Source organism: Dipodomys spectabilis, unplaced genomic scaffold, assembly GCF_019054845.1.
Source record: "Dipodomys spectabilis isolate Male_0828 unplaced genomic scaffold, ASM1905484v1 ptg000009l, whole genome shotgun sequence".
Lineage (NCBI taxonomy): Eukaryota > Metazoa > Chordata > Mammalia > Rodentia > Heteromyidae > Dipodomys > Dipodomys spectabilis.
The window spans coordinates 28,979,405-28,995,754 of NW_024870686.1; the positions used below are offsets into that span (position 1 = coordinate 28,979,405).

At 40.9% G+C, this 16,350-nt stretch overlaps 1 protein-coding gene across 2 annotated transcripts in view; it reads right to left on the reverse strand.

The window, feature by feature from the left end:
• Klhl2 (kelch like family member 2) overlaps positions 1-16,350 on the reverse strand; it is a 78,677-nt gene that overhangs the window by 50,251 nt on the left and 12,076 nt on the right. Inside the window, exons 2-4 of one of the 2 annotated variants that reach the window (XM_042700713.1) lie at positions 13,652-13,777; positions 4,563-4,669; positions 173-294 (exon numbers count right to left, since the gene is read on the reverse strand). In XM_042700713.1, coding sequence (XP_042556647.1) covers positions 173-294; positions 4,563-4,669; positions 13,652-13,777 — 355 coding nt within the window. Of the gene's footprint in view, positions 1-172; positions 295-4,562; positions 4,670-13,651; positions 13,778-16,350 lie in introns of those variants that run through there. The other variant, XM_042700723.1, reaches the window with a different exon arrangement.

Consider the following 16,350-nt stretch of genomic DNA (forward strand, 5'->3'; position numbering starts at 1 on the left):
TACCCGGCAAAAAGGCAAAAACCAAAAAAAAAAAAAAAGACTCTGGGGTGCTAGCCTTGAAAAAAAAAAAAAAAAAAAAAAAAGCTCAAACACCCAGGAACTGAGTTCAAGCCTCTAAACTGGCACACACACACACACATACACACAAAAAAAAGTGATGTATTTCTCTTACCTGTACATTTTCTTCTGTAACCTGAATTTCTGCGGTGTAAACATAATCAATTAGCATCCTCAGAGTCCATCCATCTACCTCTTTTATTCGAACTCGCTTTGCTCGGCTCTCACTCATCTCACCTAAAACACAGAGTCCATCACATTATAGCAAGATACTGCTATGGAAATCCCACTTAAATCCATACCAACATAGACCAATGCATGGCATAACCACTCACTGTAGGCAGATAACATGATCAGCCATTTCTTGCAGACCTAAAACACTCTTCTAGCTCTTCCAAAAGCTTAGTTGATCAAATATTAAATTTTACTTTTGTCACCACTTGTGCCTAAAGAGCACATCATAGCAATAAACGTGCTATGCGTCTGTATGAACTCCAGTTCCTGCAGTTGTAGAATCTGTGCCTGATGCTGTTCATGCTTTCTGTTGTTTTCTGTATGGCTTTCTAGTCATGCCTGGAACAGTTATGACACCACCATCTTTGGCTAATGGCAATGAGCATGTGCTGAACAGGACTCAGTTGGTTAGTACTGTTCATTCACAAAGCACACTAATGCTAGCCAGGGACCTGCATGGCTTCTGCCAGGAGCAGAGGCTCAGTGGTAAGCAGGCAGTCACAACCCTCAAGCAGGAAACGAGAAAACAAATTGCCTAAGAAGCTGAAGTTAGTCAATGTCAAAGCATATGACTGATCTTCTGGTTCAAAGTCAGTTCCTGTCTGTCCTGCAGTAACTTCAGCCTGAATTCATTTTCAAACCACCTCTTCTTACTACTGCTAGGTATTATTTTGCATGGGTGGTTGACAAAGAGTACAGGATCTCTTTCCTAAAACACATGAGGGAGAAAGTAGAGAAGCAGAAGGAGATGAAGAAAAGAGAAAAAATGGTCCTTTAAGCCAAGGAGTTAGGGAAAACAGGAAGGAGCCTTAGGTATATATGAGTGGACAACATTGAAGACTAAAATAGGAGACAAACTATTGAATGATGGGGAAAGAAAACCTCACTTTAAAAAAACGTCCAAGAAGCCGGCACCGGTGGCTCATGCCTGTAATTCTAACTACTCAGGTGGGTAAGATCTGAGGTCCAAAGCCAGCCCAGGCAGGAAAGTCTGTGAGACTCTTATCTCCAATAAACCACACAAAAAAAAAAAAACAAAAACAGAAGTGGCGCTCTAGCTCAAGTAGTAGAGTGCTAGCCTTGAGCTAAAGAGCTAAGGGACAGTGCCCAGGCCCAGAGTTCAAGCCCCACAACCCCCAAAAAAAAAAAAGTCCAAGAAAAACACTATGTGCCATGGAACACTTGTAGCAAAAAGGTCTAGTTCTACTACATTTTGTACTAGATACAGTTGATTAGCTCATGCAAATCTACCGTCATAATCAACTTGACCGAGTTGTCTGCATCTAAGTTTGTCAGCTTCTTGGGGGCAGGAATGAAGTCTTTTTTAGTACTATATCCCACAAAGCTTAAGACAGAGTAAGCAAATAAATACTAGTTAGATGAATAGCTAGATAAATGAAATATAAGAGTGACAATTTAAAACTTAGTAGCAGTATTGTAGGTGAACCAGGAGTTAGCAGAGCCATGTCTGAATAAAAGATCTGCCATCCACTGTTAAAAAAATAAAATAAAATATACCTAAAGTAGAGGGGAAAAAACAACAACAACTTAGTAACACGGTGAAACTAAGTGGTCTATCTATGAAAGATTTCATCAAGAAACATTTATTAAACAACCACTCCTCTATATTCTAGACTGAACTAAATAAATACTTTTTTTTTTTCCGGTCATGGGGCTTGAACTCTGGACCTGGGTGCTGTCCTTGCACTCTTCATCTCAAGGGGAGTGCTCTCCCACTTGAGCCACAGTGCCACTTCCAGTTTTCTAGTGGTTTATTAGAGCTAAAAGTCTCACGGACTTTAGCCCCAGCTGGCTTTGAACCAAGATTCTCAGATCTCAGCCTCCTGAGTAGCTAAGGATTACAGGCGTGAGCCACCAGCGTCTGGCTAAACATTTTCTTGATAGCAAATTTTGTACCATCTCTACTTTGAGAAAAGAAATAAAGTACTCCATACAGTAAAAGCTTAAATATTTATATACATATATATATACACACACATATGTATATATGCATATATACATATACATACACACACGTGTGTGTGTGTGTGTGTGTGTGTGTGTGTGTGTGTATGAGAGAGAGAGAGAGAGAAAGAAAGAGAGAGAGAGACTCTTAAAACACTTCCATTGCAGAGAATTTAACCAGGACTACTGAGGTCCTATTAAAAAAAAGAGAGGAAAGACTGGAAATGTGGCTTAGTGGTAGAGTGCTTGCCTAACATGCATGGAGCCATGGGTTCGATTCCTCAGTACCACATAAACAGAAAAAGGCAGAAATATCACTATGGCTCAAGTGGTAGAGTACCAGCCTTGAGTAAAAGAAGCTCAGGGACAATGCCCAGGCCCTGAGTTTAAGCTCCACAACTGGCAAAAAAAAAAAGAAAAGGTAATCATCTGGGCACTACTGGTAGTCCTAGCTACTCAGGAAGCTGAGATCTGAGAATAACAGCTGGAAGCCACAGTAGGGATAAGAGACTCTTATCTCCATTAAATTATCAAAAAAAAAAGCTGGAAATGGAACTGTGGCTCAAGTAGTAGAGTGCCAGCCTTGAGCAAAAGAAGCTCAGGGACAGCTCCAGACCCTGAGGAATTAAAAATCCCAGGGCTGGCACACACAAAAAAAGTAATAAGCCAGGTGCTAGTAAGTCATGCCTGTAACTAGCTACTCATGAGGCTGGTATCTGAGGATCACAGTTCAAAGCTAGCCTGGACAGAAAAGTCCTTGAGACTCTTCTCTCCAATTAACCACCAAAAAGCCAAAATGGAGATGTGGCTCAAGTAATAGAACACTAGCTTTGAGCAAAAAAGCTCAGGGACAGCACCCTGGCCCTGGGTTCAAACCCCAGGACAGACACACACAGACACAAAGTAACCTTATCTATTCAAAACACAATAAATCAAAAGTAAATAGATTTAAGAAAACAAACCCTAGGACCAATTCCATTGAAAGAATTCTATGACTCTAATTTCCATTATTGTGTACCAATAAAAAAAGTTTGGAGGGCTGGGAAGGTGGCTCAATGCTAGAGTACTTGCCTCGCATGCATGAGGCCCTGGGTTCAATTCCTCAGCACCACATAAGCAGAAAAAGCTGGAAGTGGCACTGTGGCTCAAGTGGTAGAGCGCTAGACTTGAGCTGAAGAGCTGAGGGATAGCGCCCAGGCCCAGAGTTCAGGCTGAACGACTAGCAAAAAAACAAACAAACAAACAAAAAAGTTTGGAAAAAAAAAAAAAGTTTGGAGTGGGGGAAAGGGAGGGAATCTTAAAAATAGAGAAGCCTGGATTACTCTGAGACCTTAAGAAACTAATTACCAATTAATAGCTACATCTAATAAGCAAATTTTATTTCACTACTTTTCAAGTTCCACTTGTCATCTGGTGCACAGGCAATTTCAGTGGGACGAGGTGACCCAGCAGTCTTTGTCTAGGGCTTTAACCTCCCAGTTCTACAGCTAAGCCAAGACAAACAGGTACGTTAGCCTTAAACCGTTTTAGACTGGTGTAGGAAAAGCTTCTTTCTTGGAAAGGTTTTCTAGCTACTAAAAATGAAAGAAAACAGAGACAGGCAATCCTCCTTCCTCAAGAGAGTCTATATCATAGGGAGAACCAGCTTAAGATGCTGCTTTTACCAACGGTGGCAGGGTAAACAGACACAGTGCCAAGGTTCCTGAGGAAAATTTCCAGTTGCAAATCCAATGGTGTTGAGTACCCCCCTACTTTCTTACAGTTTAAACCAGTTTGAATGGCATTTCTATTAAATACATCTAATATTTTCTCTTCATACAAAACAGTCTATTTCATTTTCTTCAAAGCAGCTACTAATATCAGAGTTCTCTTTTCTGCATGAGTTTGATGACTTTCTAAACCTCCACTGCTCAACTAGCATCTTGAGAAGGATTTATCTTCATGATCTCCAAAGCCTAGAACTTCATCTAGCAAGTGGAACATGCTCAGTAAGTATCTCTTGATAAATGAAATAAACCTTAGACAAGTACAACTTTGCAACAAATTTTAAAACTACTTTTTTTTTCAGTCAATTGTGGGACTTGAACTCTGGGCCTAGGCACTGTCCCTCAGCTCTTCAGCCCAAGGCTGAAGATAACAAGAAAGCACACTTAATGTTTATAAATAGAAATGAATAAAACTAGATGTTTACTTATTGCAATGATGACAAAGATAATGAGTAGGAATTGTAAATGAAGTGAGTGCATTTTCTTGTAGTTCTCATCTGAATAATTTAAAAGAAATCTCACAACTAAAACGTTTCATACCTGTAAACATGGCGTGAAAATAAGGACTACAGGCAGCCAGCACCACTCGGTGAGCAGAGATTTCCATGTCTTCTGCCACAATTGTGACATCACACAGCAAATTTTGGCTATTCAGAAAATAGAAAGATGTAAATAATTCCAATAATAAATGCTTCAAAATCCTTTCCAAATTATTAGAATAAAGCCTACTTTACTAAAGACTAACTGGAGAGACAGCCATCCTCTAGAACAAGGCTCTAAACACGAGAAAGAGAAGATGGTTGTAATCAGGGCCAATGGCCTGGGGTCCCTTCACTCACAATCTTGCGTTGGATTAACACAAAAATCTTTCCAAACATTCACTGATTTCCCAATGTGAAGAAGGTACTGGTAGCAAACCATCAATGGACTATAAAAGGAGAGGTAGCCTGAATATGAACAAGATGGTGAAAAGTGGCAGATGGCAGTCTGACATATAAAGTTTAAGAAAAAATAAAACACATGTACAAAACTAAATTAACTCAAATACTCCCCCTCCAAAATTAAGAAACATGTTCAAAATAACCCTAGATCATCAGGCAAACATTACACTTGAGGCTGCTTAAAAGCCATTTGGACATCTGAAGTTTAACTTAGGACAATTTACCAAACTACAACACCACTTACCAAATTAAAAACCATTTTATTACCTTAAAACAACCCATATTCAGCCATCATAATTATACCTGTAACTTTAAAACACCCATTTTAATTGCCTTTAAATCATGTAGAGACACTGGATATCAATGGCTCATCCCTCTAATTCTAGTTACTTGGGAGGCTAAGATCGTGATTTGAAGCCAGCCCAAGTAGAAAGTCCCTTAGACTCTTATCTTCAACTAACCACCAAAAGAGCCAAAAGTAGAGCTATGGCTCAAGTGTAGAGCTAAACTAGGCTTGAGCAAAAAAGCTCAGAGACCATGCTGGGCGCTGGTAGCTCACGCCTGTAATCCTAGCTGCTCAGGAGGCTGAGATTTGAGGATTGCTGTTCAAAAGCCAATCTGGGCAAAAAAGTCCATGAAACTCTTATCTCCAATAAGCCACTCAGGAAATGGAAGTAGCGCTGTGGCTCAAGTGGTAGAGTACTTGCCTTGGGCTGAAGAACTGAGGGACAGCGCTCAGGCCCAGAGTTCAAGCCCCAGGACCAGGTGGGGGAAAAAAATACAAAACAAAACCAGCTCAGAGACCATGCTCATGGTCAAGCCCCAGGACCGGCACCAAAGAAAATTTAATAATTAATTAATTTTTAAAAAGTAGTGAACATTTTTTATTTGGTATACATGGTACTAGATTAAACTCTCTGGGCAATTAAGAAAGTCACAAAAATCTTGTTAGCAAAGTAAGTTGCTGACACTCCAGAACAGGTACAAAGAGTTCTCAAAGCTCTGCTCCAAACCCGCCTTACGGTTAGTCACATCATGAATGACTGGATGTGTGCGGCACATGCAAACACCCTCTCCATACCCCCAATAACCTGAGCACTAAGCTTCTGTATCCATAGAGAGTAATAAGTTACACTCGGCCCCTTCCTCGATTATTTGGTCTATTTCCTATTAGGGTAACCTGCTAAATCTTTAATATCCTAGTTGCTCACAAGCAAATATTTTCACAGGAGCTTAACCAAGGCTTTGAAGTTTCCACTTCCCATACTGCTTACAGACTCATTCCTGTGGGGCTCACACGGAAATCTTTGGAGAGTCTATTAGCATCTATTCTTCCCCTAGCCTAGGAGAAACCTGGAAAAAAGGCCCACCCCAGCACTGGAGAGGACTGCATCCCAGAGCTTCACGACTGATGAGTTTGCTGTGCCATTTAAGCTGAAGTGTGGCTCATAGGTGGTACTGATTTAAGAGCTCACGAAGCTGTCTGAGACATCAGGCAGGTTCCCTGTTAGAGTCATAAAAAGACAATGTCTGTCATTAAGTTGGAATTTCTCTAGATCGTGTGGAGAGCTGACAACATCTAATATCAAGGCTGAGAGGGGGAAAAAAAAAAGCCACTCTGCTTTCTATCAATTCCAAAACCAAAGTGAGAAGAGACTGTGCTGTCTGGGGGAAGATGTTTACTTGCATGTTGCTTTTTAGTTTGCCTCTACCCCGGGATCAGGTAGGTATTATTACTACTTTGATTCCCACTGGGGAAATCAAGACTAAAGACAAACATCCCAGGGCTGGGTGCCGTGGCAGAGCAGCCCGCTGTGTAAGGCCCCTAGGTTTGATCCTTAACTTGCAAATAAAAATGAACAACCTGTCCACGGTCTTCACAGGTGCTGAAACCAGGATTCAAATCCAGTCTGGCTCTAGAACCTTTATCCATAACACAAAACTGGGTACTTTTAACATTCTAGTATTCTCTCCACAGAATATATAGGGGGGAAAAAAAATCAAAGGAGAGCATCTAAGTCTTACTCTGCAGTAAGATACTGACTGAAGCTAAGTTCTGTAAGTAATAGGTAGATCAAAAAGGAAGAGGAAAATCCCAAACAGAAAGAACAGGGTGGGCTGTTTTGTGAAGAACAAGAAGAGCAGGGAGAAAGAAAGGTATGAGTGAAAGAGAGGAGGAACACAAAGCGGGATGAGTAGTTACACAGTCTAGGAAGGCATCCAGGGTTTTCTATAGGCACCAAGATATCCAGATACAGCTCAAACATACCTCCAGTGCATCCCCATATCTATTTTCCTTTTGTCAATAAGCCTTCCTACTGCTCTAATTTCAAGATGGGTCTTACGTGGTATTACACTGGATGCCTAAAAAAATTATATTATATTCAGCTCCAATTTACAATTACTCATCGATCCAAACCTTCTAGCATAACACCTGCTGGCAGTCACATAATGAGCCTGGCCTAACTGACTTATTAGCTGACCTCAGTAACTAATGAGGTTAAAACATTACCAAAATATAATGAAGTAACACCCTGGGTTGGGTCACAGCGAGTCTAAGGACCACATCACAAGTCAGGGGCATACTTCATTTCAGTGTTTGATTTTCTGTCTGTTTCCAGCAATAACACACTTTAAGACAGCACTCAAATATAACAGATGACCAACCTTTTTACCATTGTGTGTCACTGAGTGTGCTGTGTGAACAAATAAGTGTGCAAATCAAACCTGACCCTGACCTCTTTCTAAATGTGCATTCTTAACAGAAGTTGAATGACTCTGGCTACCAATTAAAGCCTGGCAATAAGAACAAGAGAAAGATATTTTAGCAGTCCGAACCCACAGTCTTCTACAGTGAATCTGTGCTCATGTTTACACTGTTTGAAATCTAATGAGGGAATGGACTGTAAAAAGAAAACGTCTTCAAAATAAGCAAATTACTGTTGATATTCACAAAAACGCATTTATTCATGCCTCAAGTATCCAGAACATGTCAACTAGATACCAAGTACTATGTCAGCTTACAAAAAAAAAAAGCCATCAAGATGATCTCCTTGGCCACAAGTGGTTTACAGGTGAGTGAGGAAGACACACACAGAAACAGGTGACAAGATTAATCCATGACTGAAACAATGAGGAAGTGCAGGGTTTCAGAAACACAAAGGTGAACCCAGGTCCAACCTATGGACCTTCAGAAAGGAAGCAGCTTCTTAGCTCCAATCTAAAAAGAATAGGAATTATATTAGAGAGGGGGAAGAGAGGGAAAGGAGAGGGAGGGAGGGAAGGAAGAAGGAAGGAGAAAGAGAGAGAGAAAAGAAGAAAGCAGGTAGGCAGGCGCTCCATCTCCTAAATAAAATAGTCATAAAATGTGGTGCTTCTCAGGATACACAGCACTTTGAAACGATGAACTTGAACTGTATCAAGACATCTTGGTTTCCTGATATAAAATGTATGAACCACTAAGAGTAGAAAAACCTAGCACTGCTTTTAAAATATAGTGCCTGTCTTCTTAAAAGTAAAATGTGCCACCAGGCTCTGAGATATCAAAAATAATTAGTTGTCACATTAGAGAACTGATTTGTGACTTGAAGCGGGGGTGGTAAGGAAATTTCACGGCAGCTGCCCCACCAGGGTGGAGGAATGAGCTGTCAGCGAGAACCCTGGCTGAACACATCCCAGAGCGAGGAAAGTGCTGAGAGTCAGCACCCCGGAACAGTACAAGGCACCCAGAGCACAACCTTCAACAACAGGAGGGAAGAGATCAGAAGCCTAGGAAACTAAAAGGTGGTCAGGAGGCAGAGGGTGAGCCAGTGGGAGCCACTGGCTCTGGCTGCAGAGAAGGGAGGTGGTGGGGTAAGGAGGTAAGCTGCTTTAAAGGCTAAAATCTTCCTGTTGATTGAGTCATATTTAATTAAATTTCCCACCACTGACGGTGTCAGTTAATAGACAAGGTAGATGTACTCTGTCTAAAAAGTCAATAATCTCACAGAGCAAGAGAACTTCCCAACACATGTGGCTGCCATCTTCCTTCCAGAAATCATGATGGAAGGAGGTGGCACCTGTAAATTTCTGAGGCTGTTAAGCACAGGCAAAGCACATGCTGGCTTTAGTATGACTTAACCACTGCACCACAAGTCCAGAAAGCTAGCACAGCCTCCTAGGGAGCCTCATAACTGCTGAGATTTTCAAAACAAGCAGTCAACTTGGGAAGTGACACTACCACAGTCAATGAATTAAGGGGGTGTCTTCTTTTTCTTTTTTCTTTTTTTTTTTGGGTCCGGTCGTGGGGCCTGAACTCTGGGCCTGGGCACTGTCCCTCAGCTCTTCAGCTCAAGGCTAGCGCTCTACCACTTGAGCCACAGCGCCACTTCCAGCTTTTTTCTTTTTTCTTATGTGGTGCTGAGGAATCGAACCCAGGGCCTCAGGCATGCAAGGCAAGCGCTCTACCACTGAGCCACCTTCTCAGCCCTTAAGGGGGTGTTTTAACCTATACAGGATTCTGGAACAGAGTACTTCTCATTGGGCTAAAACAGAATCAAGGCAGAAGAATGAGTGTGAAAAAGGACAGGAAAGACACCAGCAAAGCAAGCTGCTAAGGATCTGGAGAGATGGCTCCAGACTTTCAGACTTGCAAGAAGACCTGGTCACAGCCAGGAGGAAAAAGATGGTTTATTTAGAAATAAAGTGGAAAAAGATATCAAAGATACAAGAAAGATGGTGGTCAAGGCAAAGTGGCGAGATAAGGGAGATGGAAGGTTCTGGGCGGGTAAGCAAGCGTAGAAAATGCAGAGTATTTATAAAGAAAGCTCCCTCACTACATTTCTGATGAAAGAAATCATTAGCAGATACTCAACTCATTGAGAGGCTTAGAGACAGAGCTGAGTCCCTGAGTTCAAGCCTCAGGACACACACACACACACACACACACACACACACACACACACACACACACACACACACACACACACACACACACACTTTATACCCTCTGTAATTTTCTAGCAGTCCTTTAAAAATAGTGGTATAAAGCTCACACACACACACACACACACACACACACACACACACACACACACACACACACACACACACACACACACACTCTTTATACCCTCTGTAATTTTCTAGCAGTCCTTTAAAAATAGTGGTATAAAGCTACGAAAACAAAGTCAGATTCACTTCAATTCAGTCCATCTCATTTACTTGCCATCTCAGTATGAACAACCAGAAAGTATTAATACAAATTCTTCCTGGATGCACAACACAAAATCTAATCCTAGCAGGGTTGATGATACACACAATCCTGGGGGAAAACGATGAGCATTTCTTTAAGAGAGACCTTCAACCTCTTCTGTTTAACTATCTTCTTCATTGTAACAACTGCTGTTCACACTCGGCAGCTAGCTGGGGATTAGGTAAGACACAGGTGAACACTAGAATATTGTGAGATGCAGGTAAACACTAGAATATAAGTGAATCACAATTTATTCTTACAGAACACTTTCAATTCCTAAATGTAACTTAAGGAACAAAACTACATTCTTTCTAAATAAAATCAGTAAGTTGTCCCTCACTAATATTTATGAGAAATTCACTTTTTATTTCACTGTAACTGACTGTCGTATTACAAAGTCATATTACGATTTATGCATATAATGCAAGACGATTAAATCAGGCTAATTAACATATCAAGTACCTATCATTTCTTTACTTATTATATAGCATCAGCTAGTTGTACAATTGAAATTTTTAAACATCAAATAGATCCTTAAGCCATAGAAAACAGAAGTTTTTAACTTTTTAAACTTGTTTTAAAACAAATGCTTCTTTTTTGATAGTTTCTCTCTTAGTCCTCTAAAAAACCTGTTATTTAGGGCTGGGGGTAGACATTTATACCTGTAATTATTTGGGAGGCAAAGGAGGGAGGATTATTGTTTGAGGCCAGCTTGGTCAAATGTTAATCAGCAAGACCCTTTCTCAAAGAACCAACTGGCATGTTGGTACATGTACTCCCAGATACATGGGAATCATAAGTAGGAGGTCTAAGGTCTGAAGCCAACCCAAATGAAGTTATCTGAAAAACAACTAAAAGCCAAAAGGTATGGAGGTATGGAGATAAGGAAAGGTAAGGTAAGGTCAGGTCAGGTCAGGTCAGGTAAGGAAAGGGGAAAGGGGAAAGGAGAAAGGGGAAAGGGGAAAGGAAGAGGAGGGAGGGAGGGAAAGAGGGAGGAAAAGAGGGAGAAAAAGAGAAAGAGGGAGAAAAAGAGAAAGAGAAAGAAAAAGAGGGGGAGGGAGGAAGAGAGGGAGGGAAAGAGAAAGAGAGGAAGGCAGGGAGGGGGAGAAAGAGGGGTAGGGAGGGAGGGCGGCATCAATCTATAAGGATCTATACATTTGTTTTGACATTAGTGTTTCCTAAAAAAAAGCTTTCCCCCACCTAAGTTTGAGAGAAGAAAAGAGTTGCATTTCCTGCCAGACGGGATGCTGACCTACAGCCTTCCGTCTCTAGCTCTGACAAGTTGCTTCCTCAACATTCCCAGTCTTAACCACACTATTCCTTTCTCAAAAACTTTCCGTGCTGTGGAAAGGAAGGGGAGGCATTGTCCAAAAAGAAATGTACTCGTTAGCTGACTTACGAAATGGTAACCCCTTTGTACAATTCCTTAATACTAACAATCAAACTGTATTAAAAAAAAAAAAACTTCCCATGAATTCCACTGCCCAGTGGAACCTGAATTCCAGTTTCAAGTTTATCACACTACTCTGTGTGCCACAATTCTGTCCTCTTACTTGCTAACCTTTTCTAAATGGTCCCCAGCAGTTCTTGACTTATGTTACTCAGCAGTTAGATCAGGCCATCCCCCACTAGGTGCAGTTAAACTGGGAAAGGTCTCCACTGTCTGATTCCTGAACGAATCTCACTGTATTACCCATCAGGCCCCAGCGAAGCCCATTTCAGTGGCCACTGAGGATTCTCCTGTGATCTTCCTTTTCAGTACCTACATTCTGCTCAACAGTGACTACTCCACCCTCTTCTCCATTGTCTCCACAGCTGCCTAAATACAAAAAGGATGCTGGGCAAGTCTGACACTGTTCTTGGATCCCAGACAACCTTTCAGGCATGCAAGCTGATTCCAAAGGAGAACCAGCTGCTCACAGACAGTGAATAAAATTACAGCTAACAAGTGACTGCAACATTTTTAAGCTAAACAACTTTCCATTATTCCAGCTCAGACTGGGCTGAAATATACTTATGGTTCTAGAGCTTCTTGATTCAAAATATAATTTGGTTAGACAAACAGTAAGATGTCCTGGTCTTTGTCTATAAGAGAATTTTAACTCTAACTTAACCTCACATAATTCCTATCCTTCCACCCATATTCCCACAACCACACCTTATACTAACTACAAATGAAAGTGACTACAATGCTATCAGCCACCAGCACTTAATAGTTAGAACCCAAGAGCAAAGCAATGAGAACAAAGAACTTCTCCCTTCCCACAAGGCAGGAAACCACTCCAGCTAACCTTTCCTGGCAACAGGAAGTTGACGCAAGGACAGGAAGTAATGCTGACTTTCAGCTGTACAAAGAATAGGCTTCTTCAGATTTTTTTTTAATTACACAAATTGGCTACAAAGGAAAAGAAGAAAATTTTTTTAAAAAGGTTCTCATGAACCAAAGATGGTTTCTTTTTGAAACATTATTGGGAACTGGATGCCACTGACTCACCTCTATAAACCTAGCTACTCAGGAGGCTGAGATCTAAGGATTACAGTTTAAAGCCAGCCCTGGAAAGTCTGTGAGACTCTTATCTCCAATCAACAAATGAAAGTCTGTGAAACTTTTATCTCCAATTAACAAACAAAAAGCTAGAGGTGGAGCTGTAGCTTAAGTAAAAGAGCAACAACCTTGAGCAAAAAAAGCTAAAGGACAGTGCCCAGGTCCTGAGTTCAAGTCCTACAACCAACAACAAAAAAAAAAAGGTGTCATAAAAAATATACTTGCATTTTAATTTTCTAATTATTCAAATCAGCTATTTTTTTTTTCTTGAGGCAGTGTCTCACAATATAGAGCAAAGTTGGCCTAAGCCTCCTGAGTGTTGTGATTACAGGCAAGCACCACCAAGCCCAGTATATTGTAATGGCTCTTAACATATATAAGAATTACTTATGCATCACATAGATTACATCCCAAACTGACTGAAACTACCACCACCACCACCACCACCACCACCAAAAAGAGAGTTACCATCTTCTTTCCATAGTCTTTGTGATAGTAAATTAGAAGCCTATAGCAATGCTATCTAAAGAAAATAAAATGCCAACTCACAATTAGTCTACTTAACATCAAATGTCTAATACAGGGCCATTTTAACATGTAATCAATATTTATTTTGCAATCTTTCTTTGCACTGAGTCTTAGAAAGTCACTGTATATTTTCCACTTCTAGAACATCTCAATTCAGTTTAGGTCCAAGTTGACTAGGGGCTACCATATTGGACAAGAGAATATTATTCCATCTATACTTTCGTAAATTACTATACACTCTTTCTTCATATCAAAAAAAAAAATCCTGCAGGAATTTTCTCCATATCAAACAAAGGAACACCAGGGAAGGGACTTATATTTGCTACAAACTGAAAACTAAAAGGAAAAGACCAACAGTTATATATAGTTAGTGTGCTGATACCTTCTTAATTCGTTCATGACTTTAAAAGCTTTCTTCATGTGCCAAGGATTCACTGTCACTGGGCAGTGTTTTTCAGTATTATCATCTTTTGAATCGAGTGGCTTCGGATGACCCTGCTTTGTGCATCTGTACATAAAAGGAAAGAACAAAAACAGAAAAAGATCTTATTAAAGATAATTTCGCTCTGGCTTGTCAAGCTACAAGAGATAAATTAACTGCCTCCCTCCCCTGCTTGCTTAGAGGAAGTCTCGCTTGAAAGGATAGCCCCATGGAAGATTAAGACACAATTCACAGTACTTTCTGATGGTCATTATGGTTTCAAAAAAAGGGGGAAGGGGTAATTACCCTCCCTGGCATCAAAGTTCTGTCAAAGAGGAACGCAGAAAACACAGTAAAAGAGGTTTAACAGAGAGCTCCAAACAAAAATGCTAGAAAATGATCTCTGTTGGAGATAAACTCGCTTTACAATTTGCTATAGTATTTGGCGAAAAAAAAAAAAAAGATAAGAGCAGGATCATATCTTACACAGACTTCAGACATTTAAAATCCAATTTAAATTTTGCTCTCTAGCTGCAAGATACTTACCCCATATTTTGGACCTACACTAATAAGAGATGTGTTTTTCAAACAGCAGTCACTGACATAATAGTACACATTCACTATAATCTTCACAAGTCTGTATGCCAACTGCCATTACTGACTCCATTTAACTGATGAAGAGACTGAGGAAAGTAAATTTGGGTAATTTGGTAAGTGGTAAAGCTGGGTAAGAAAGAATATAACAAACCTGACTTGCCATTCATGTTTGATAATATTTCCCAAATGAAACAAAAGGTACTGAATTTCATACTTAAATTTACCACTTTTAAGAGCACAAGTAGTCTTAGTAGTGTTCTAAGATCTAGGGGCTAATGTTAATCAACAATGGGATGCGGGCAGAGAATTAACTACAAATTAGTAGGCACAAGAGAAAATTCTGAAGTAATGGCTACCCAACTCTGGAATTTTAATTTAAAAAATCTTGATTGTGCAATTATAATGGACAGATTTTTATGGCTTAAATTATTTCTCAGAAAATTATTTCAAAGAATCAGAGTACCATACTTGTGCTAAGTGCTGGTGGCTCACACCTATACTACTCAGGAGGCTGAGATCAAAGGACTGAGGTTTGAAGCCAGGCTGAACAGGAAAATCTGGGAGAGATTCTTATCTCCAATGAACCACTCCCCAGGAGTGTCTCATGTGTGGTACAGCACTAGCCCTGAGCACACAAACCCAGAGACAGTGACCAGACAGGTACAAAAAAAGTATGCTAGCAAGTAAACATGTATTGCTTACATTTCCTTTCTTTAAAATACCATCTTGTCCTTTGATACTTCAGTCAGTAATGTTTTAGTGTCAATCATTTACCAAGGATTGTTTTTAATGCACTTGGAATCTATTTTCCCCTTCACTGGGTGCCGGTGGCTCATGACGACAGTCCTATCTACTCAGGAGGCTGAGATCTGAGGACTGTGGTTTAAAGCCAGCCCAGGCAGAAAAGTCTCTTCAACTAACCAGCAAAAAAACTGAAGTGGAAGACTGCCAGCCTTGAGCAAAACAGCCAAGCAAGAACATGAGGTCCTGAGTTCAAACCCTCATGCCATCACAGAGTAGGAGGAGGAAAAAGAGGAGGAGGAGGAGGAAGTGGAAGAGGAGGAGGAAGAGGTGGAGGAGGAGGAGGAGAAGGATGGAGGAGAAGGAGGAGAAGGAGAAGGAGGAGGAGGAGGAGGAGGAGGAAGAGGAGGAGGAAGAGGAAGGAGAGGCAGCATCAGTTCTACTTTGTTTCTACTTGGAAATTTTTTAGAAGTCTACCAAATGACTCGCCACAAGACACTATCCAAATGGAAAGCACTGCAGAAGTGAGAGAAAGGAGACACTCTAGGTAGGACCTGAGGGCATGTGTGGGAACCGAGTTAAGAAAATCAAGAAGTTTTCCGGGTGCCGGTGGCTCAGGCCTGTAATCCTTAGCTACTCAGGAGGCTGAGATCTGAGGATCACAGTTCAAAGGCAGCCCGAGCAGCAAAGTCCATGAAACGCTTATCTCAAAAAAAAAAAAAAAAAAACACCAGAAAACTGGAAGTGGCACAGTAGCTCAAGTGGTAGAGCGCTCGCCTTGAGCTGAAGAGCTGAGGGACAGCGCCCAGGCCCAGAGTTCAAACCCCATGACCGACAAAAAAAACAACAACAAAAAGTCGAGAAGCCAAACAGCAAACCCACACTAGAAGGGGGCTGGAGAAACACTTCACAACGGAAGACCACTATGCTCCTTCACACTGTAAAGGAAACAGTAGGAAAGCCGGGAAAAGGATATGAAGCCCACACAAGCTTTCTGTCCCTGTAACACTGTGTGCCGACACAGACGACAAGATAATATTTACCCATTTCCCCTACACTTTAATAACTCATAGATCCAAACAGAGGAAAACATCACACTGCCAACCAGAAAAATTATCACAGGAGATGTTCTCAACGTTCAAGCGAAAGCAAGTCTGCCTGAAAAAGAATACTGTTATTTCAGGGGCCAAGTTTCCATATTTGCTTACGAAATTAAAAGACTAAAACTCGCAGCATTACAGCATTAACTATAAGGCAGCTGCCGTCCAGCGGTTGATGTCTATACATGTGGGTTCTCTAAGAGCTATTCTCAGCTCCTGTTT